At 46.3% G+C, this 24,024-nt stretch overlaps 3 protein-coding genes across 3 annotated transcripts in view; 2 read left to right on the top strand and 1 right to left on the bottom strand.

The window, feature by feature from the left end:
* Positions 1 to 763, top strand: part of T265_11250 (hypothetical protein) — a gene marked incomplete at both ends in the record, with an annotated part of 9,510 nt that extends 8,747 nt beyond the window's left edge. Inside the window, one exon of the mRNA XM_009177858.1 lies at positions 462 to 763. Within this exon, the coding sequence (XP_009176122.1) occupies positions 462 to 763 (302 nt within the window). The remainder of the gene's footprint in view (positions 1 to 461) is intronic.
* Positions 1 to 18,093, bottom strand: part of T265_11252 (hypothetical protein) — a gene marked incomplete at both ends in the record, with an annotated part of 32,543 nt that extends 14,450 nt beyond the window's left edge. Inside the window, 18 exon segments of the mRNA XM_009177857.1 lie at positions 334 to 731; positions 1,071 to 1,377; positions 1,762 to 2,162; positions 2,502 to 2,819; positions 4,502 to 5,010; positions 5,661 to 5,884; positions 6,104 to 6,343; positions 6,432 to 6,924; positions 9,214 to 9,341; positions 11,709 to 11,772; positions 12,648 to 12,816; positions 13,033 to 13,719; positions 13,803 to 14,155; positions 14,246 to 14,322; positions 16,454 to 16,660; positions 16,676 to 16,815; positions 17,387 to 17,461; positions 18,000 to 18,093. Of these exon segments, the coding sequence (XP_009176121.1) occupies positions 334 to 731; positions 1,071 to 1,377; positions 1,762 to 2,162; positions 2,502 to 2,819; positions 4,502 to 5,010; positions 5,661 to 5,884; positions 6,104 to 6,343; positions 6,432 to 6,924; positions 9,214 to 9,341; positions 11,709 to 11,772; positions 12,648 to 12,816; positions 13,033 to 13,719; positions 13,803 to 14,155; positions 14,246 to 14,322; positions 16,454 to 16,660; positions 16,676 to 16,815; positions 17,387 to 17,461; positions 18,000 to 18,093 (4,884 nt within the window).
* T265_11251 (hypothetical protein) lies at positions 1,739 to 13,748 on the top strand (the record flags this gene model as incomplete). The annotated part of the gene is made up of 4 exons (XM_009177859.1): positions 1,739 to 2,156; positions 6,497 to 6,865; positions 12,961 to 13,395; positions 13,582 to 13,748. The coding sequence occupies 4 exons, from the start codon at positions 1,739 to 1,741 to the stop codon at positions 13,746 to 13,748; spliced, it is 1,389 nt and encodes a 462-aa protein (XP_009176123.1).
* Positions 18,094 to 24,024: the final 5,931 nt, after the last annotated feature.

Below are 24,024 nucleotides of genomic sequence, written 5' to 3' on the forward strand. Positions count from 1 at the left end.
GAATATCTCTGTGTGTTCATGTCTATATATATATATATATATATATAATTCGTTTTCAGGCAGGGGTTCATTTAATTTACCAATACGTATCATGTTCTGGTCGATATATATTTTCAACTCACAAAGGTCACGATAAGTTTGATTCAGCAGTCTCTTGTTGAAATCAAATTAGTTTGCAGATGAGTGTAATTCACGAATGAATCACTTTCGTTTCAAAAGAAAGAAAGGTTAAACACAAGTCCGCAAAAATCTACATCTGAAGAGAACGAATGGATCTCGTCCGAAATCGAAACTGTACCGTGTGAATAGCATGCTGAGCAAGGGTGGGCATACCTTTCTTGTATCCAACGGCGCTGTCTTTTGTACTCTGGGTGTGGTTATTTCAGGTTTGTCTACCTTAACGGTGGTGCCCATCTTGCGCTCTACGATCGGAGTCCCTTGGATCGCCTTTTTCTTCGCAGATGCATCTGACTGCGGGGTGTTCTCCTTATCACCCACTATTTTTTTCGATCCACTGGTTCTGTTGTTGGCTGCTGATGGGTACGAACGACTGACGTTACTACTGCTGGTCCGGTTACTGTCACTACTACTGCTTCGGCTCCGAGAACGGTCTGGGACGCGAGCTGCTGGCGGCTTTGTCAACGGAGTTCGCTTGAGAGGCAAACGACTCTTCAAAGAACCGAGTTTGGTTCGGGCCAGTGAAGATGGGCGCTTGTGCACTGCGGGTATACCTGTACGAAAGAAAAGAAAGCAACAAGCATAGTGAGGTGACGTCTAGAGCACTCCATCGAAATGGGACGACAATATTAAGAGTTCTGTTAAATCGGTCGTGAAAATAACGAATACTCGGCATCTTTGAGGCATAGAATATGCAGCAGCTGAATAAAGTGCCTCTGTTGTGCATGGTTTGTATTCGAACTCAAATCAGAAAGCTGTCTTTACTCAATTACTTCGTCAACGGACGGGAAGTACCTCGTCTGCCGCAGTAGAATGCTTTTCACCCTATATATAGTTTCGTACACAACAACGACTATGGAAGCAAAAATGTACATTAAAACTCAGATGCTTACGATCAGGTTTCGTTCTCGAACCTTCCCTGATAGTTTTCGAGACAAGTTCGCGGGAGTTTGCGGAATACCTGTCTGCAGCCTTTGATTTGGACTCTTTGGTGGTATCATCAACTGAAGATTTTTCTTCCGGCTTCACTGACTTTGTTTCACTTGTCTTCGGCCTCGATACCTTAGGCTCTTTCAGGTCCAATGAGGCTGGACGAACTGGCTGCTGTTCTTTCTCTCCATCGTCGGTATCTGGAGCGAGGCGAGGACGTTTTGAAGACGGTACTGATGGGAGGGAGGGGCGTGTTGTGCGTTGGCTAGTCTTCGAAGTGACTGGCAAGGGAAAGATGAAAGCTCATTTGAGAGGCATTCAGAATATCTCTGTGTGTTCATGTCTATATATATATATATATATATATAATTCGTTTTCAGGCAGGGGTTCATTTAATTTACCAATACGTATCATGTTCTGGTCGATATATATTTTCAACTCACAAAGGTCACGATAAGTTTGATTCAGCAGTCTCTTGTTGAAATCAAATTAGTTTGCAGATGAGTGTAATTCACGAATGAATCACTTTCGTTTCAAAAGAAAGAAAGGTTAAACACAAGTCCGCAAAAATCTACATCTGAAGAGAACGAATGGATCTCGTCCGAAATCGAAACTGTACCGTGTGAATAGCATGCTGAGCAAGGGTGGGCATACCTTTCTTGTATCCAACGGCACTGTCTTTTGTACTTTGGGTGTGGTTATTTCAGGTTTGTCTACCTTAACGGTGGTGCCCATCTTGCGCTCTACGATCGGAGTCCCTTGGATCGCCTTTTTCTTCGCAGATGCATCTGACTGCGGGGTGTTCTCCTTATCACCCACTATTTTTTTCGATCCACTGGTTCTGTTGTTGGCTGCTGATGGGTACGAACGACTGACGTTACTACTGCTGCTGGTCCGGTTACTGTCACTACTACTGCTTCGGCTCCGAGAACGGTCTGGGACGCGAGCTGCTGGCGTCTTTGTCAACGGAGTTCGCTTGAGAGGCAAACGACTCTTCAAAGAACCGAGTTTGGTTCGGGCCAGTGAAGATGGGCGCTTGTGCACTGCGGGTATACCTGTACGAAAGAAAAGAAAGCAACAACCATAGTGAGGTGACGTCTAGAGCACTCCATCGAAATGGGACGACAATATTAAGAGTTCTGTTAAATCGGTCGTGAAAATAACGAATACTCGGCATCTTTGAGGCATAGAATATGCAGCAGCTGAATAAAGTGCCTCTGTTGTGCATGGTTTGTATTCGAACTCAAATCAGAAAGCTGTCTTTACTCAATTACTTCGTCAACGGACGGGAAGTACCTCGTCTGCCGCAGTAGAATGCTTTTCACCCTATATATAGTTTCGTACACAACAACGACTATGGAAGCAAAAATGTACATTAAAACTCAGATGCTTACGATCAGGTTTCGTTCTCGAACCTTCCCTGATAGTTTTCGAGACAAGTTCGCGGGAGTTTGCGGAATACCTGTCTGCAGCCTTTGATTTGGACTCTTTGGTGGTATCATCAACTGAAGATTTTTCTTCCGGCTTCACTGACTTTGTTTCACTTGTCTTCGGCCTCGATACCTTAGGCTCTTTCAGGTCCAATGAGGCTGGACGAACTGGCTGCTGTTCTTTCTCTCCATCGTCGGTATCTGGAGCGAGGCGAGGACGTTTTGAAGACGGTACTGATGGGAGGGAGGGGCGTGTTGTGCGTTGGCTAGTCTTCGAAGTGACTGGCAAGGGAAAGATGAAAGCTCATTTGAGAGGCATTCAGTGACACTTATTTGAATACAGTATCCTAGGGTGAGTTGCTTCAATCTACGCAAAAGACTGAGACGGACAGTGACAAAAGCGAAAGTGCCACTGAACAGCTGTCATTTGAATATGGTCCATACATAATGCAGCATAGTGGAAGAATAAACTGCAGATATGAAGTGCAGGAGACTTGGCTGGGTGGCCCTATCAGTGAATATCTATATTATCTATGTCTATCTATCTAAATCTATGTCTGTCTGTCTGTCTGTCTGTCTGTCTGTCTGTCTGTCTGTCTGTCTGTCTGTCTGTCTGTCTGTCTGTCTGTCTGTCTGTCTGTCTGTCTGTCTGTCTGTCTGTCTGTCTGTCTGTCTGTCTGTCTGTCTGTCTGTCTGTCTGTCTGTCTGTCTGTCTGTCTGTCTGTCTGTCTGTCTGTCTGTCTGTCTGTCTGTCTGTCTGTCTGTCTGTCTGTCTGTCTGTCTGTCTGTCTGTCTGTCTGTCTGTCTGTCTGTCTGTCTGTCTGTCTGTCTGTCTGTCTGTCTGTCTGTCTGTCTGTCTGTCTGTCTGTCTGTCTGTCTGTCTGTCTGTCTGTCTGTCTGTCTGTCTGTCTGTCTGTCTGTCTGTCTGTCTGTCTGTCTGTCTGTCTGTCTGTCTGTCTGTCTGTCTGTCTGTCTGTCTGTCTGTCTGTCTGTCTGTCTGTCTGTCTGTCTGTCTGTCTGTCTGTCTGTCTGTCTGTCTGTCTGTCTGTCTGTCTGTCTGTCTGTCTGTCTGTCTGTCTGTCTGTCTGTCTGTCTGTCTGTCTGTCTGTCTGTCTGTCTGTCTGTCTGTCTGTCTGTCTGTCTGTCTGTCTGTCTGTCTGTCTGTCTGTCTGTCTGTCTGTCTGTCTGTCTGTCTGTCTGTCTGTCTGTCTGTCTGTCTGTCTGTCTGTCTGTCTGTCTGTCTGTCTGTCTGTCTGTCTGTCTGTCTGTCTGTCTGTCTGTCTGTCTGTCTGTCTGTCTGTCTGTCTGTCTGTCTGTCTGTCTGTCTGTCTGTCTGTTACAGCTAGAAACCGGAAAGGTGTTACAGATGAACGAGTGAAAACGTCGCCGTACGCAGACAGTAGGCTTAATCCGATTGTGTTAAAAAGCAACTACTACTGACCGGACCAAATGTCACCTATACGATCCACTCAACTAGCCATAAGCAACTTCAAGCAGCCTAAATAACCACTACAACCTCCAGAACTAAGAAATCAAGATTTTACGCAGAATTTCCCTTCAGATCACGGGCACGCTAGCGTGACGTCTAAAACCTGTTGGAACTATTTAGGTGACAGCGTGAGACGTTCTACACATGTATCTGACAAAATTAATGCAGCGAGACGGAACAACTGGACCAGGAATACCTTGTGCATCATCAGGTGAAGGTCGGGTACTCGGAAGTCGTTAGAGGAGATCCATGAAATCCAAGTAGTGCAATCGCCCCTTATATATCATTCATGACCAAAAACATTCCAAATCAAAAGAACACCAATACACCGACAAGATGATGGCGCATCAAGACACATTCCCAGGAAACATACATCAAAACCATGAACTAAATGTGGGTTTCCAATGTCTGAAGCATGTCAACTATCAGCACGAAACTTTATACATTCGGTAAAGAACAAATAGGAGCTACAAACCTGTATGCTGTTCCAACTTGGCAGACGGTAACGAAGCTTCTTTTGATACAGCGTTGTGTTTGTTAGTGGATCGCTTTAGTTCCGCCACGGGGAGCAAAGTACGTTTCAGAGTGACCTGGGTCGATGAGATCCTGCTCTTCAGACGCGATCGTTTGTGCAACCGATCATCCTTGTCGAACATCATCCGACGTCGACGAATCATGGGAGCCGTCGTTGTAACAATATCCGATGCTGTCTCCGTTGTTTGACTTTGATCACTTTCGACTTCTTCCTCCTCTTGTTCAACTTCAGACGATCCCTGATCGTCCTCCCTTTCTTTCTGTTCCGTGTCACGATTTGGTCCACTTTTGTCCCGCCCTTGATCTCGAGCGGCTACTCGACTACCCGACTTAGAGTCACCGGAAACAGCTGCATGTGACCTTCGGGGAGGTTCTTGAACGACCAAGTTAAGCGATGAGCATGAGGGTGGACGGTCGGAGTCCGGTGGACGAGCCCATTCAACGATGGAGCTGAAACAGCAACAGCACTTTAGAAATATACTCAAAACCAATTCACAGCTGAATAATCTGTAATTATTCTTAACCCATCTAAATCAAATCTACCAAGTAAAATTGATACAAATAATCACGGTTAGCTGCGTTGACTTCGGGTTGTATGACTATACACATTCCGAAGGGTTACGTTTTACTTGCTAACATGTGTAAAAATGAGTTCGAAAAGAGAGGAAAGCCTTGAAAATTGCAGTGCATGCGGAAGCTGTGAAGATACTTGGATCTCTGAAAAACACAAAGCTGCGCGGCAGTTTGAAGCGTAGCTCCTTGTCTTCTTAGAACTACTAATGGAGCAATATCTGGTCTACAACTCCATTATGAAGCATCCAAGTGAAGAATTCGGCACACTCCCGTCATTTTCCTGGATGTTTGGCACTACTGTGACCTTCGTTAACCCGGGGAACATGAAACGAAATGGGACCAGTGTCCATGGTAAATCTATGTGCCAACGTGTGAACAAGTGCATGGCTTTTCAAAAAAATCATCAGTGATAGTAAGTCAAATGGCCTCGGACAGCTCAGTGGTTGTGCACGCGCAAGGTCTAGGTTCGAGTCCATGAGTGTCTTGACAGTAAAGATGTAAAAAAAACACTGTTTTAGTGGACTCACATGATACGTGACCTGGAGACCACCTCGTCGTGCCGCGTGTTCCAGCCCATGTAATGTACACGATACTGTGTCTCTGTAGGACACGTCCAAGAAGCGGGTAAACTGCTCTCCTTCCCTCCACGAGCCACCAAACCCGGCTGGGGACGTATGTGTTTCAACACTTTGGCTTCATAAGCAACGCGATCGCCACACCGAACCCGAACACGGGAACCAATTGGAATAATCTGAAAATATGTGAAGCGGAATGGAGTTTTGAATGATTCATGTTGAGAGGGATCGAAAAAACCAAGCTCTATGAGCTACACAGTTGATGAATAAAAACCTACTGATGTCCTATGAGTGTGGGACTTAGCTGGCATGAATGAACTCAGAAAATATCGTGAACACTGAAGGCTAACCCTGATAGGACAAAGTGGAAAGTCTTGCCAGACCACCCTCCTCACCTGGTTCAGTTTGCTCATCTCGCAATTGTCGTTAAATCGGGCCAGGTCATCCGGCAATTGGAGGAACAGTGGTTGATGAGGAAAGTCGTGTTTCGTGCGTTCGGATTGAGAATTACTTTTGCATGAATCAGCAAAAGATGAAGACGTTGACAGTGGTGTCACAACTCGAGGCTCTGAGGTTGCATCGACCGTAGTTTTCACAGCCTTATCTTGTGTGGCGACAGCGGGTGTGTGTTTTGCCTTTGATTAGAAATAAACAGAGAAAAAGTCAGATTATAGTGCACAAACGGGTGAATACTACCTAATTGGTATCCAAAGGGAAGCTCACTTCTTTTGCCTTGCGATTAGCACGTGCACCCGACACATCCAGCGTCTTTCCTGATTGTTCTTTAGTGGACTGTTGCGAAGTAATCTGTTTGCGAACGGAACGTAATGGCGTTGCTGTCGTATCCAGGGCACTCGAAATCCAGTGGTCGGCTGGTGGTGAGGGGGTTCGACCAAGTACAGGCGGACTTAAGACTGGAGGCGAGCATTCAACTGCTGGTTCTGAGGTTTGTTCCGGTGGTGGTGCCTCGGAACAGGATACTACAGCTTCCTTCGCTGTGTGTGGCACCATCTTTGCTGCGTTGCCTTTGCTATCACTAGTTTTGGCCTCTGTCGTGGAGGGTTTCGGTGTGGATATAGTGACAGCCCGAGCGGAACCGATGAAGGACCGCATTGCACTGCCTGAGTTTGATGAGAGGTGTCGTGGTCGGGCCAGAGGTAGCTCATCGAGGTCTGTACCCAGCTTGCGACTTATGTCATCCAACGGGTAAAGGTACCTGGAACAATTTAAACAAAAAAATTAGGCTGATGGACCCGAATTAACACCAAATCAAGCGATTAGTGTTCAGCTGAGTTGAAGTGCTTGAATTTGCACATTCTAAATAAGGTGCAGCATTAAGATTGCGTCCTCGTCAGAAAACCAACGAGTCGAGTATCAACAAAGTAATTTTTCTCAGGTGAAACAACAAAACGGAGGAGCTAGAATATTGTGTACGTGTACATCGTGCAGATGTTCTGCGATTGTTTTGCCGCCCGTATGCGGTGGTTTGCGATGCACGGTACGAAGGAACTGCAGGGGTAACCGTTTATTTACACAGCAAATCGGGGGTATCTGAATGGTCATGTCAGATGGCTTCACTCATGATCGAAAGGCACTGAACCCTGTTGCTTGGTTGAGTGGGCGAGCTCGTAACCAATCGGAACGTTCTATCCATCGCTGCTTGGCCAATCAGGATATTTCTGGACAGCTGGAAAGATGCTTAAACCACGCGGTATACAAAACACTATTATAGCTCCCATCTCTCTCAATTTACGGTGTTCCCGTTGAGTGTGAGGCCCCCAAAACCCTCAACACATCCTACCAGACAGCGACTCGCCAAACTAATCACTAATCTAGATCTAGTATATGCTTAAAACAGGATATGAGAGCTTTTGTTGATCACCATGGCATTTTTGTATACTTGGCATTAAATTATGCGGAAGTCTGACGCTCGAATTCCACCATAAATGGATACGCGCTATCAATAAAGCCCTCTAGTTATACTCAGACCCCACCTATCTTTGAATAAGCTCAAGTTTGTATCACTCCCTCTGATAAGCAAACCTACGAGAAAGAACAATGGTCTGGTGAATGATGAAGTATGGATGGGACGTTGTCAACATTTTTCTGTTTCCACTTCATGGAAGAAGATTAGGATGGCTGTTGAGTGCTTCGATGTCTTAATCAACTGTACTTTTCCCCAGGTTTAAGCGATCGATGCTTATCTGCAACAGAAGTTGGGTCCCAAACCACAAAAGATCCTTCATTGTGACTTAGGCTACGGTGAATTACTCCTTTCCCCATGCCTTATCAAAACGATTCAACCCAGCTGCATCGTCCAGATCCCACTCGTTATCATCGACAAATATTAATGCATGTACTTGAAGCTGCATTGACTCTATGCTTTATATGCGTTCTAGCTAGCTGGAGAGTGAAACCCAAGGCAATAACCACCCAGAACCTAACTCTCAAAAGGTACTTGCTAGCTATCGCATTATCGTACGGTGCTTGCTCCAGGCCCTTGGTTTCTTTTGGACTCTCCAAAACTGTTGATTAACCGAACTTCGTTGAGTACTCTAGCATACTCGTTGGAACATATAAGTTCTTCCAACGATTAGTCTCATACGCAGACAAGCTTGGTATGGACAGGAGATCCAGATGAGGGTGATCAACGCGGTACGCCTAGAATATAATTTCTTTGCCAATTAATGACAGCAGGGATTCGCATGTTGTTTGTCAATTACCTTAGATGAAATATTACGTGGTTCCCTAAGGAATGCTAACTGCGGCGGACAAAGCTGAAGTTGTGACCTTGGAACAGTACTGCTTGCGCTAGTGAGCATCATTAAGGTCAACTGTAGCATAAAATGGTTCAGCCGTGCCTAGCTGCCATGCCATCCGAAAGGAACACGAGGGCTGTGATATTACCAAGATGTCCGGCCTAGACAGGGAAAGTTAAAATGCAGAGATCGGGTTCGAACCACGGACATTCCTTTCAGTAAATTCGCGCTCTAACCACTTAAGCCATCTCGCCCCCAATTGTAGCGTAGGTATGATAGCACACCGTCAGCAAGCAACACGACCTTCTAGGAGTTTTGTGTATACAAAGTAGAGTTATCATAAGTCGGTGAGTGCTGTGTGGTGGGGATATCGGTGTACGAAGTTGGAGAGAATGACAAGCGAATGAGCCTAATATTTTTCCCCACACTATATGCGGAACACAGTAGATCCAGCAGATCGACAAGAATGTTGGTCGGATGGACGGCACTACCACTCATTGGTATTTGTTCCCGTAACCATGCAATGGAAGATGCTTCACAGAGGCAAAGTGTGTAGCTTTAGAAGCACGAGACAAACACGGTGAGCTCTATAGCGGGTTAAAACGGACAGTGCACAGCAACTTTGGAAAAGAGGTTTGGGTTGAAGGCCGCGAACAAAACAAGTCTGCATAATACAAGTTCAAAGTGTTAACATAGAAAAACAAGAAACCTGCTACCGTAGTATCAAGCAGAAACATAAAGCTTACCGTTTGAATGCTGCCTGCAAGTTTCGTGGTCCAGCGGCAAAATTATGAGGCAGTCCAAGCTTCGAATAAATGTAGCCCCACTTGAGTTGAGCTGTGACACGATGAAAGCCCCCGTGAGCACGAACAAGCTACAAAAGTGTAAGACACAGAAGCACTTGAAGTTTAGCGGAAAAGGTGACAAACAACCGATGAAGGTAGTAATGTACAGGGCTAAATCTGAATGCTAATGTCAAGTCTCTTCTTCATAATCAAGGTATCCGACCTCTGCCTTTCGAATTCCCCTGTCTAGGTTTGGACAATCTGGCAGTATAACGGCCCTCATGCTCCCTTCTGGTAGCAGTTAGGCACCGAAAGGATGCTACACCTGAACGACGAAGCAAGGAATTTCCAAAGTTTTTAAAGATAACGGCGATTTTCCAAGCAATTATGGGATACAGAATAACGCTCAGACGTTGGTTGACTTGAACAGCCAACAAACTAGTCATAGTTTCCTTCCTGACGTTGTCCTGCCACTTTGCCGAATTTCTTTCTTGGTAGTAGAGATAAATTTACTCTCCGGAAGCAAGTATTGAACATACCGATTATATCGATGTTATATCTGCTGATTCGCCGGCTTGTGGTATCTGTTGCTGACCAGCTCCAATGCCTAGTGTCGGAGAGAAAAAGACTCACGGAAGGGAACACAATAGCTATACTCCAAAAAAGTGGTTGCGAGTGCGAAAAGTACAACGGCCTCAAGCTTTTTATTGGAAGGACACTTTCTGAACTTGGTCCAATGCTGACGCACGCGGTCTGGCTTTAGTACGAGGCAGCGACGTGCTGCATATTGCGGAGGCGTTGTCTGTCCTTGATCAACACTGACTCGCTGTCTGGGTTTGATGCAAGGCTGTGACGCGCTGCATATTGAGGGAGCGTTGACTGTCTGGTCAACACCCAGCGGAGCTGAGGGTCCCCGTAGATTCCGGGCATTCAGTGGTTGCTTTCAGGAAGCTGACCTTCCTGATAATCGATTATATCCACCAAGTGGCTGACTGTCATTTTTCGTGTGAAAATCAACGATTACAGTGTTTCGCTTGTACAAATTACAGGTCTAGCGGCAGCTACCCTGGATGACAATTCAAACAGGCAGATGATAGGCTGTTTTACTCAAGGTCATAACAGTAGGTTGAGATATTACCTAAGGACTTGGAGTATGGTTGTGCAAATTCCGAATAAACGTTAAACATGAAGTGCATGAGCTCAGACAGGCATGCAAGAGGTACAAGGAACTGTCGACGACTGCTTTGGAAATTTGTCTCAACTCGGAAGGAGCGGATCTTTTTTTTCGCAGTCGGACTGAAATCATTGTCCCTCGGTGACACATTTAAGGAGATGAGAAGAATCGAAAAGTAGGCAACTTGGTAACGTCACAACTGTTCGAGGGAAACTGACTGTTTCAAAATAGATACAAATCGATGAGTCACTTACAAAAAGTCCGAAACGCTTGCACATAAGGGCACGTCCATGCTGGCTAAGGCGAAGGAATGAAATACAACACAAAAGGGGAAATATCTATTCGAATCACTCTTGTTTTGACAGTCCTTATTTCTTACTACCACCACCATCCTGTCAGTTCAAATCATACAGTGGAACCATTGGATTAGAACTCCCCTCTTGTTGGAGCCCTGTCAAGTGATGTTGTCAGGGCGCGCCCAGACAGAAGAAAAAGCACATGTGCACAGAGGGACGCATCCCCAAGGTCACCATCGGTTCGACACGTCCGGAAAGTAGGTGAGTCGGCGGCTCCCACCAAACACGACCAGTGTAGTGGACCTGAGATTGTTCACGACCGGAACACCACCATTGGCTGTATGGAGCGAACAAGTGAACGGCCATATTTGGCCGTCTAGTCATCCTATATATTTACGCAGAGGCTCTGTACGTTTTTGTCCTGGCAATACAGCCGTGTCCGCAATTCTCTGTCTTCTCCCTATCGCGTAGTCTGGCGGGCGCAGCCGTAAACCCAATAGCTCGGCCACCGCACAAGACACAACAGATGTCAGACAGGGCTGTCCCCTTTCACCTTTCCTCTTCAACTTTGTCATTGATACGATCACTGAAGACTCACTGTCAGCCTCTGGGGGCGAGATGGCTCGAGTGGTTAGAGCGCGAATTTACTGACCAGAAGGTCCATGGTTCAAACCCGACCACTGCCTCTCGATTTCCCCTGTCCAGGTTTGGGCAACCTGGCAACATTCCAGCCCTCGTGCTGACAGTGTCTAATGTTGGGAGGTCCAATGATTTAAAAAAAATCACACTTGTAACAATCCAGCGCAGTCAAGTCGAATTTCGACTTCCTAAACATGATATAAGAAAACAAGAAGCGAAATAGTGTCCAAACCGATCAACTAAAAGAAAGTAAATTCGCGCTCTAACCGCTGAGCCATTTCGATCAGCTGGGTATTGACCCACATGTAATGATAATAATAATAAAAACAATAAAGGTTAGATGTAACACCTTTTCGGTTCCCAGATGCCATGCTAGCCGAGAGCAGTGCGAGGGTGCCAGGTTGCCCAAGCCTATAAAGGAGCAATTGAGATGACGAGGTTGGGCCCTAACTACGGACCTTTCGGTCGGTAAGTTCGTACCCTGACAACTGAGCTAGCTGGAGCTCTAGCATCTGGAGGAGCACAAACATTTCGAAGCGTTTCACATTGTCTCTCACACCTCTGTCGCTGGAATAAAAGAAACATAATACATGGATCCACATTAAGACAGATGAAGAACAGAACACCTCGTGTTTTACGGATATCGTAGAGGGCTGTGAAAAATCCATCGTAGTACAACTCTGAGGCAAACTGGGTTGCTTCTGTACTTTAACGGTAACTGGAACGAAAACCATTTGTAAATGGAGACCAAAGCAATCCTACATGGGGATCCTTCGGGATCATTGTAGAGTTTATACGTCCTGTGGAATCAAGGACATACCTACATTCTTAACAAGTGCTGTGTATTTATACGTTCAACAGTATTGTGTTATGTGCTCTGACAACGCACTTCCACGGTGGGTGAGGAACGGTAAATCAACAGTGCGAACATAGGATCCCACATTCAGTCAAATTAACTAGACTGTTCCCTGCCCATGGGTTAATTTCTTCAATAGGACGCGGTTTATCACCTCTTTGTCATGCTGCTGAAGTGTCCCCTACAGAGACTTTTAATACAATCTCAGCCATTTCGGGGGGAAGTGCCTGAGCCAGAAAAGAGGACTACCTTGAAAGGATCTTCTAAGTATCCTGACCATCGATGGCGGATTCAGAGTACGCGCGCTATAGAATTCGTCTGTATACAAAAGCTCCGCAAGGCGAAACCTCAGCGGGCAGCATAAACACTGACACACAGTAGTTAGAATTTCCTAAATAGAAACGGTGAACTCGCCTTATATAGTTTATACAAATCCAAGTCCTTATTTGCCAGACTAGGGGCCTTGTTGATGGGAGCACCGCCCTCATCCATAAAACGGTATAGTTGGGCAATCCAACGATCTCGAGCTTCGAAGTCCACAGATGATGACGAGTCAGAATCGGATGGAGACGAGCTGCTGGAGCTCTCTTCCTCTCTTTCTGAAGACTCGGAATGTAGGGCCAAGTCAGAGTCGGAAGAGGCCGTGTTATCGGAGTAATCAGACTCGCTCAATTTGTTGCGATCAGCTGCACGCCTTCTGGTTTTGTTGACCTGCTTTCCCAATAACTTTCGCTTATCCTTAGATAGCTTTGGTGAACTGGAACGGCTCGAATTAGATGAGCCAGACTTCTTCGCTGAGCTCTTAAGTTTCGGACGCTTCGCCTCCAGTTTTCTGGCTACACGCGAAGTAATTGCACCATCAGAAGGTCTGGAACGCTTACGGATATCAATTGCTTTCCCCTTGCTGTCCGTGACCTTTTTGGGAGTTGAAGTATTTTGCCGAACTGAAAAACGATTTCGACTGATACCGACTGAACTTGTAGGAGTCTGCACGGCAGCATCTTCGTCCGAAGAGTCCCAGGAGACCTGTGAACAAGAGGGTTTCTTTTTGGATTTGGATTTGACAGCTTCCGTAGAACGGACACTCTCAGAAAGAGAAGCCTTATACTGTCGCTTAGTGGCACGCCAATTTTTCGTACCGAGAAGAGTTTGCATAGCTGTCTCACCCCAGGGTGCAGGTAGTTCATATCTGTCTAACCAAAGAAGTGCTCTTTCGAACGCATTTCGAAGTGACGGGTGCGAATGAGCAAGTTCCACAGCGGAAGGTCGCTTGAGGCGTTTCATGTAGCACAAAGGAACTGGGAAAAAACGATTGTCTTTGAAGGAGCGAACAAGAAGATTGGGTACTTTGGCCAACTTTCCAGAACCCGGTAGTCGAAGATCTATGCTTGGCATTGCCGAGGGTAATACAACCAAAGCGGGTGTGAACCGACGACGGGCCAGTGCTTCGGAGGAACTAACAGAAACGTTTCCAGTACTATTTGAAGGTGAGGGGATGGTATCTGGAAGGAAAGATAGCATATTTAAGTAACTTCTGTCGAACTTGAACCAAAACGGAAATCCAGCACAAAATAAACCAACAAACCTTTATGACTGAGAGGCATATTGACCAGGACTAATCGACCAATCAGCCGCTGATACGGCACACTCAGACGACACTCGGGTTTGTTCGATGATCGTTCCTCAGTCGCTAAACTCTGAGAAGCCACATGTGACTCGCTCAACAGTGAGGAATCAGGCTCCGGATGGAGTTCCGGAGCAGAACCCGTACTGGCACCTGGACAATGATCTTCGGATAGAACGCTTGGCGACTTTGTGTCCAAGATAGGACACCCAGATGTCTCGGACACCTTTGAAATGGCCTTCCGTTTACGTTCATCATCATCCTGTTCTTCGCTGCTACATTCATCCTCATCCTCCTCATTAGCATCATCTTCGCTGTAAGAAACCGATTGGTAGAGGAGAGTTAGCGAGGTGATTAAGAGAAATAGGCTAACAAGTCGGTTAATTTGGTCAAACGAAGCTTACTTTGATCGATGCTTTTTCCGATCGATTACCGGTTGTCGGAACTGCTCGGGGTTGGTCAGAGGGAGTGAATCGAGGCTCTGTGAGTACGACACGGGAAAGAATGGGCAATATTATAGCAAGAGATTTCCGAAATATTGCAATTTGCCAGGATACACAAGAAAAAATCAAACGCATTGACTTAAAATCTTTTTCCGCATTGGATATCTAGACCGTGGCATCCCGGTTAGATAAAGTGGGTCTCACCAAGGATTACTATCATAGGTGAGTGGAATCAATGAATCCGTCGACGATGATTTACTGTAGCACATGAAAGCAACTGGCGGAAGAGATTAGTGTGAAAGATAAACGTTGGTGAACTTAATGGGTGACTAGTACCTGTCGAATCCGGCATACTGAGGCGGATGAAGTCAAAGAAGCATAGTTAATTTGGTGTTCAGCATCCAGCATTCGAGAAACTCATTCTGAAGGCGGGATTTCTTCCTGTATGGGGGAAGCTGCTGCTGAAAGCTACAACAGACACCACAAAGTTCACGATCCATGGTTATGTCTGACTGGCTGTTAGTGCCCATATCGCGTCATCGTACCGAAGTCGACCGTTCGACCCCAACTTGAACGGACCATTAAGACAGCAGTAGAACCCCCGGCAGAAACGCAGTCGTTAAACGGAGAGGCGAGAAGTGTTTTTTTACGTTTCTGCAAAGAGGTTCAACATCTTTCTCGCAGTCTACATTGTCAGTCGGACGGGTTCAGAGATAACACAGTCACTCCGATTGCCAAATTTGGTACTATCAGTGGTCTGTGTGTGAATAAGAGAGAGATACTGGTATGGGGCTTCGCTCATACATCGTATCTCTAACGAAGCTCACCTTGTAACCCAAAACGACTCTGAAGTTCGTACAATCTGGCTAAGTGGTGTCACAACTTCCAAACACAGTACAGTGTAGCTTTATAATGGTGAAAACAGCGGGTACTTTTGGTCGCCTCCTCACCTCCTCAAGCTATTGTTAAAAAAGTATCATTGAATGAATTCTCATGGGTCCGGCAGTATCAGCGAGGGTTCACTCACCCCCACATCGTCTGCACGATGAATGCCCACGAATCTCCCTGTTTAAAATTGACAGATTGACGAAAATGCCGAAGTCAATTACATTTTATCCACAATTAGAATCGATGGCTCAAGCTGCTCACTGATGACAAATGGATCTGTTTGTCCAGTATGGGAGGAAGTGAAAGCTACGTAGTTTTGATAAGAGACCGCTACTGACTGAGCCACGTAGCCATATCTGTCAGGGTCATTGACCATTGATTTGTCTCACCCCGGGGTCCTCATCTGGAGAAACGGCAATTACCAACGCGAATGAGCTGACTGGTGAGGGCTTCCACACTTTGTTGCCAAGTCATGGACTAACCGCCTTCCAATCATCCCCACCTGACACAAGGCTGGGCGAAAAAGGCTCTACAGGGCGAACGGTGTCCTGGCATACAAAGTAAATGGCCTAACAAGCGTAACCTGTGAAATGCGGTCAGATGATCTATCAAAAGAGGATGAGCTCTTCAGAAAACCATCTCACGTACCTTAGGATTACTGGTCTGATGTTCCCGCCAGACCAACGCAATCTTTCGAAGGCATTGACGATCAAACACACAGAATCCCTGAAGATCTTCCGCATGCAGCAGCCAAATCCGACCGCGGCACTGTACAATCAAGCTGGTGTCACGTCGGTGCCACAAATGTCTCAGGTTAGCGAACACTACCCTGGACTTTCCAATTTGGGAGGTGATTAAGTCTTTCGCCAGTCCACTATGACATATGCAGCTGCTCAGATAGATAAACTTATCTACCACATCGATCGATCAACCTGCCAACATGAGATTTGGGTTTGGTCGCACCCAGCTCATTTCAGACACCCTCCAACATACAGACACACAAGAATTCCTATCCCTCCGGGAGGGCGGTTGAGAGGATCGAAGCCTGGTGAAACCTGCACCAACCGTGGCGACGGTTTCGAATACCTTGGACCTGGACACTCGTTTGCCATATCTAGCTCAAGGTCACACCTTAACTCCCACAGCGGATCCATATTTCATCATGCGTAGTTCCAATCAACGAATACCAAGCCCTGCACATCCTGCCACAGCAGCCTCTGGATCATCAGAGGTGCGCAGCCGGAAGCGACAGGAGACTGACGGAGCGGTTAGCTCAATCACTGAGCTTGTATCTTGAATTCTCGTTTCTGGGACACAGCACACATCAATGACAAGCAAGTCCAATGTGAGTGCACCTCTTTGCCTTGCTTGCTTCAGAGTGCGGACATTGAACGCGGCCAAATAGACTGGGTGTCGAGGCTTGAAGATTGATTTGGAGATACCTGAGGATGTCGGCGCCATGTGACGAGCACGCGTTGCGCGCAAAACCTATGCATGACGAACGGTGTTATCAGTCCTAAGTGATGGGTCCACAAGAGGAGAGTTATTAATGGGATGGGGAGAGGAGGAAGAAAGAGTACGTGAAAGAGAAAGAAGGGAGGCGTCAGCAGCAGCCTGTTTTCGCTTACCTGCTCTGCTGTATGCTGCGAGTAAGGTGACCCGGCTGATGGCACCACATGACGACCGATGTGGCATGAGAGGATTGTTAGTTGTAATTGTCATGGTTGTACGTGGGCTGGGGTACCGTCAGGGCGCCCAGACCCCGAAAACAGGATGATTAGGGTCCTCAACCAAAGTCTCTGGCCCAAAAGCCTAACCGCAAGGCAGCGGGTTTTGGCGGGAAATGCAAATGCATTACCATTTCTACGGGACAAGTCGCCACATTTTCCAACCCCCAACCTGGAGGGCCAGGAAACTGTTTGTCAGACCTCTAACCATGGACCAACTTGATATGAGAGACTCTGTGAGTGTCGCGGGGACACCTTCCAGTCTAGCTCAATGGGTCACTGAGGCGCGCAAACCGTCAGACCACGGTAGGGTCCAGTCCCTCGTCACGGCTCCGATCTTGTACAAGCTCAGAACCATTGTATCCAAAAAAATCAACGCGAATACGAAAACGCATACGCAAAAAGAAACGGACGTGTGAAGAACAAAACGCCTGAATCGACCGTGAAATTAAGTTTGTACTTTAAGAAACGGGCAAACTTACCTCACTTTCTTTGAAATGCCGTTCCCCTTTGAGGACTAATTGCGTACGCCGAAGGGTTCGTTTATCGCCATCATCAAATACTGTACAATATGAAGCAAATTTAAGAAAAAGCAAAAAATAAAACGTGAATTTGTTACAAGAAATGAAGGATTATACTGGGCAACACACCGATAGGACTAGGGTTGTCGAATTCGCGGCACGCCCCTGATATTATGTTCAATTAGGAGATTACAGCTCTCCGAAAAGGGACAATGATCGTATCAACAAGGGACGAGACATATTAACTAACGGAAGCACCTTGAAATCACTGACCGTCCAACTACCCAAACCACGCCATCGCTCAGTCGTCTCAGTATCCTCATCGTGAAGCACGGTATGTTTTCGGCTGTCAATGTATTACTCGCTGACAGTAGGATAAATAGGGGGTGACCGCTTGCAGGAGGTTGGTTGGGATCACACTGATGATTTTGAGGGATCGGAATGAATATGACATGGTCTATTTCCGGTTGCAAGGGGATCAAACAGTCACACAACGAGGAAGAGTGGTGCAAGAAGGCCACTATTTAAGTAACTGATCTGTTTCGCTTACAGTCTCTGGTCACCTATGTGTGTCAACACGGGATGCGACAGTAACCAGGGCTGTTGATGTAACAACAGCCAAGAAATACGCACACATGAAAGGTACTGGCACGATGTTAAATCCTTTATTCATTGGCTATCACAACACTATCTTAACAGCATGCGATTCCAAAAATACGTTTCAACCTGGTATGTTTATTAACTTTAAACAAAAAGCTTCAGAGTTCCGACAGCGTCAGAACTAGTACCGTACAAGTCGCCAAAATCATGTACGAAAAACAAAACCACATCAGCAATGCCGTCTACGAATATAGGGAAAGTATACTTCTTCTAACCACCCATCCATCCATCGTTCAGCTGTAACACCCTTCCGGTGCCTAGCTGCCATGCCACCCGGAGGAAGCACGAGGGCTGGGATACTGCCAAGTCCCCCAAGCCTAGAGAGGGGAAGTCGAGTGGGAGAGGTCGGGTTGGAACCACGGACCTTCCGGTCAGTAAATTCGCGCTCTAAACACTTGGGCCATCTCACCCCAACCATCGCAGAAAGAACAATAGTTAATGATGGGAAAATGAAGCGGAAACAGGCCTAGTGAAAGAATGTTCAGCGAGTAGGGCTGTATCAACTATTGGAAAGACATCAAGACAACGAAAAAACGGAAACAAAGATCACACCCACCAACTGTATACAAACTAGTATCCACTACCCGTAGGACGGTTCCAACACGTTCGACCGTTGGCAAAGGGCTGCTAAGACGGTTGTCTGTCGAAGTTACGCGTACCGTCACTTCGCTACCGGGAGTGGGTTCACCTGAGACCAAGGCGTTCTCATCCACTGAAACAATGCCCTGCAGCACAGAAGAGAAATGCATTCGTCACTATCCGCCAGCAACTGCTAGTGTTTGGTAAAAAGCTACAAGGATTTACAGAGAAACTGAACATGGAGAGTAGAAAACAGGAAGGAAATGAGCCAGTGGTGAACTAGTCTCAGGTAACAGGATACTTACTAATTAAACCATTTGGATGGAGATTGACTGTAAGGATGCGATTTACATCCGTTCGTACGTTTGTTTTCGTCAGGCACAAAAAGAGCCGCTGACCACTGGTCGTCTTACAATCGTTCAGCTGTAACACCCTTTCGGTGCCTAGCTGCCATGCCACCCGGAGGTTGCACGAGGGCTGGGATATTGCCAGATTGCCCAGGCATAGACAGGGGAAGTCGAGAGTCAGAGGTTCGAACCACGGATCTTCCGGTCAGTGAATTCGCGCTCTAATCACTTGGACCATCTCGCCCCACTGACCGCTGGACTGAATGGCGGTCACGTCAAACGCACCCGGGCTACCCTACCATCCTCATCTTACTTTTTCGTTCGCAGGTATACGAATTAGATATGAAGAATACCACTTCGAACGATACAAAACTGCCATCGGAAAGGAGAAAACTCGGTCTAAAGGATGAAACGCTAGCTAGTCTGAACTAGAACCTCATTAACTCAGTTATATGGGGGGAATTAATTATCCAAAAGCAAAGCCAAACCATTTGACTGTGATCAAGGTGAGAGGGTTCACGTAAACCAACTTTCGAGACGAAACATGTAAAACGGCTCCAGAGTGATCAAAATACCCCGCAAGCACACATCGACTAAAATAACATTCAGAACGTTTTGGAACAAAGTTACCAAGCCGACCTAAACGACGAAAAATAAACAAATGGGACTCGAAATTGTGTCAGTGAATTGCCACCGCTGTTGTTCACTTGCTACGGACCCACTCAAAAAGTGTTATCTTGGGCGATCACCACCTACTTTGCGCTGTAATGCAAAATTAGGTTACTTTGCTACTATTCGGGCTTACTTATCTGTAAACTGTTCTGCAAGACAGACAAGTCGATGTATCATGTCGCACTGCTGAAGCTTCTCGATTGTTATCCCTGCTAGGTTGATACAGTTGAGCAAAGCGGCAGTGCATCATCAGTAGTTGAGTTCATAAAACAAAGGTTTTGTTCGAGGATAGTGACAAACATCTTGGCCTAGTTTGAGCAGTATAAGATTTCCCCCAGGAAGTAAAATACGGCTATACAGAACCAGGGTAAGGATGTCCCCAACTCATTCCGGTTGGGATTATTTAACTAAATGTATGAACGTGGTGGGTTGTGTGACTGCACGAAAATGTGGACTGATGCCAGACACACACGTCACTTGACAAGTTAACTCAAGGCCTGTTACAATCTTGTTGTGGCAGGAAAGGCTCACTTAAATTATTTTCTATGGGGCGCACCAAAGCGAGTCAGTCTACCAATTTAACTCGGGTGACTGTGTATCTCCTGGTTATATCGTCTAACCAGCTATACCTTGTGCAAGGTTTCAGAGCGAACGTACGCTACCAATATTATCGAGGCGTATCTTAATCCTTCAGACAATGGTTAGACCCGACTGGCTTTGGAGGGATTGAGCCGGTGAACCTTAGATCTCTGCAAGTTACGTATATACTAAAAGGTTAGAAACTAGACAATGTTCAGTGACCACGATCGGCAAACTATGAACTGACTATACTAGAAAGGTAGTAGGAGAGCATTCAACGTCCATCGTATTCCATCAACAGGGGAACTATAAGGGGGTTCAAGATATCCAACCTCCTTTTGTGGTTCGGATGTACAAGGAGTTACAATCTACGGTGCAGGCGGCTGGATTCTTCTTAGTAATGTTTCGATTTGGAGTCCTGAAACAAGAAGGCGATGATAGGCAGCACGCAAGAAAAAAGTAGTAGCCTGTTGTGAACTACATGAAAAGGTCATGCAAGGCCTTCAGTGACATAGTCAAATAAAGTACACGGCGTCACGTAAGTTCGAATTCCCTATGAATATGAGATGCACTTCCAATCGTATTCCAGTAGCAGAGTAAGCAGTCACTGGTGAATAGTTTGTCAATGTGCACAGCAAGTAATGGAAGGAATCACAAAGTATCCCTTTCACAACGCCCTTACAAAAATGGCATAAAAATTCAACCAAAAATATGTGACTGCATGATTAGAGTGAAATTAATGACACGTTGAATGAAACTTGAAAGATTCTGTGAGTTGTGCATAACGGCTTGCAGGGAGAATGAAAAGGGATAGCTAACCACAAATCCAAGTGGATGCGATGAGAACTGCCACACCATAAAACAGGTGGACCAATTACCTTTGCTCCCTTCAGCTGGATACGGAGGCGAAACCTTAGAAGCACATCATCAACCGTAGCCTCACAATAGGCACCTCGGTATTTGGCACTCACAGCCGTTCCATTTGTCAGAAATATAACTGGACCACAGTTCTTCGGACCATCATCAGTGGTACTTTCAGATAGCAAGAGGGCTCCTGCAGTGTTGGTGTCGGTCATTTCAGGGAGCTGGAAGCAAGAATGTCATGGATGATAGGCTTCGCAAAAAGTGTGGTTAACGAAGTACGGACACATCATCCTCACAGATAGTATCATCAGTGTTGACAGTGACGCTTCACTGCGATCACAAAGTCTAGTTATATTTAAAGCCTTAAATTGGAAAGAGTAGAATGGATGGGGGAAGAACATGGTGCTGATCTATCTTCAGCATTCAGAAGCACCTACACATCCAAGCACTTCATCAGAGAATCTGGAAAGAAACTGATGGCATGGAATCCACTGATATAGAGGGGCCACCATTTCTTGTACTACCTCCAGGAAGCGCAGGGGAGATTACTGGGACTACATTCTGGAGAGAGAACCCCAACAAACGCAAACTCTTCGGAATCTCTTTCATACCCTTCTGCCAAGTAACAATTTGTCCATCTCGAAGTTTGGCATTCTGAAAGAAGTACGGGGGCAGCACTTTTCAAGGTAGTTTCAATACATGCAGCATATAGCCGAGGCACTGTAGATGGTTTTCCAGCTGTTTCATGCGACTGGAGTGCCGGGAGACTGAAGACGCCTCACATAAAATGTCTGCAGAGTCCATTCTCGCAACCATACAATCAAGCAATCCATTCAAGAAATTTATTAGTTATAAACCGTGTACCATTGGTTCCAGCTGCTACCGGAAAACGGGAATGTGGGACGTACAACCAAGCCTTGGAGGCGAAGGCATGTTCGGTTTGTACGGAAATTGGGTAGCTACGCATCGAAGGTGATAGCTTTGATGCACGAGCGCCAGTGACTGCGCCATCGGGCTATTTCTGCCAATGTCATTAACTATGGGTGATTTGAGTCCCAGTGTCCCCATCCAGGGAGGCGGCAGTAGCCCACCCGATTAAGCTGACTGGTTAGTGTTTTCGTACTTCGTTGCCAGGTCATACAGTGTCCACTTCCGGATCGCTTTCACTCAGTACAGGGCTGGAAAAAAGCTCTGTGAGGCAGACGGTCTTCTGGCAAGCGGAGTAAATGTCCCAATCAGCGCAGCCTATAAAGCGTGAGTAATTCATCTATCGCGGGAGGGTTCCTTCTTCCTAAGACCACCTGGCGTACCTCAGCATCACAAATTCTATGTTCCCACCAGACCTGACCAATGCTTCAGAGGCACCGATGACCAAACACTGATATCTTCCGTATATCCTCTGCGCGTATGGACCATGTCTCTGATCCATAGAGTAGTATGGACCGCACTACCGCAGTGTAAACTTTCCCCTTGACAGACAAGCTCACGTCTCTTCGGTGCCATAGGTGTCGAAGACTTATACAGCTTCCCAGGTAAACAAATTTATCTACAATGAACTGTGGGTTCGATCCCACCTAGTCTTGTAGCAGCACTTTACACCTTGCCGGTGTGAAGCGCATGCCAAACCGTGCGGCAGAGTTATTTAGGTTACTTAAAACCGTCCGCATTTGGGAAGGATCTGAACCAAGCAGAGCAATACCGTCTGCATACTCAATGTCTGTGAGGGGTCGTCCTGGGGTATTTCAACTCCCCAGGTTTCAGAGGCAGGTAGAGAAATTTCAAGCAGCATAACAAAGTCGAAGAGGAAAGGGGAAAGAGGACAGCCTTGTCTTACACCACTGGACGTGGTGAACTCAGGCGAAAGCTTGCCGTACGCGCCCACAGGAGTTAGCACACAATGACCTCATAAAAAAGAAATTTTGAAGGGACACCTTTGATTGCCAGACAGTGCCACAGTTGCTGACGATCGACAGAATTAAAAGCAGCTTTCAAATCCATAAAAAGACCAACGTGGGACGTCTGAGGAAGTGGCACTGTTCAAGAATTTATCTCAAATCAAAGATATGGTCGATGCATCCTTCTTACACCACTGGACGTGGTGAACTCAGGCGAAAGCTTGCCGTATACTCGTACGCGCCCGCAGGAGTTCGCATACAATACCCTCATAAAAAAAAGAAATTTTGAAGGGACACCTTTGATTGCCAGACAGTGCCACAGTTGCTGACGATCGACAGAATTAAAAGCAGCTTTCAAATCCATAAAAAGACCAACGTGGGACGTCTGAGGAAGTGGCACTGTTCAAGAATTTATCTCAAATCAAAGATATGGTCGATGCATCCTCGGTCTGAGCGAATTAAAGCTTGATTCTCACGAATCTGTCACTCCCGATAGTCCATCAATCTGCGCAAAATAATTCCAGAGAGTGTCCGAGGTTTTTCGTCTTCTTACTATCCGCTGTGCTATGAAACTGGATCAACCAACATAGCTGGGGATAGAGTATTGCCACGATCCGCATATCATATTGTTTTGCTCGCAGCGTGATCGAACCGTAACATAATTGGCGACCACGCCAGGATGGTTACCACACACAGAGTAGACCTACCACAGAGATCCTGGCTTTACATATTTGCATAAAGGCCTCAGAGCTAGCACGTTGTTCATTCACACACGGTAGCCGCAGCCCCAGATACAGCAACCTCTGCACACGCTCACCAGCTGAACGCACCACACCACTAGCACCGGCCGGTTCACGTAGGCCATGGTACACCGGGGACGGTGTTCTTCAAAAAGGAGGCCAGTGTAGTATACGGTGTCTGTCAGTTTGATTGATTCATATGTAAGTATTGGTGATGTGCAACCTTGCTTACTGGGCTTTGGCTCATGAGCTTTGTTTCTGTTTTCCA

The sequence above is a fragment of the Opisthorchis viverrini genome (assembly GCF_000715545.1).
Source record: "Opisthorchis viverrini unplaced genomic scaffold opera_v5_467, whole genome shotgun sequence".
Lineage (NCBI taxonomy): Eukaryota > Metazoa > Platyhelminthes > Trematoda > Opisthorchiida > Opisthorchiidae > Opisthorchis > Opisthorchis viverrini.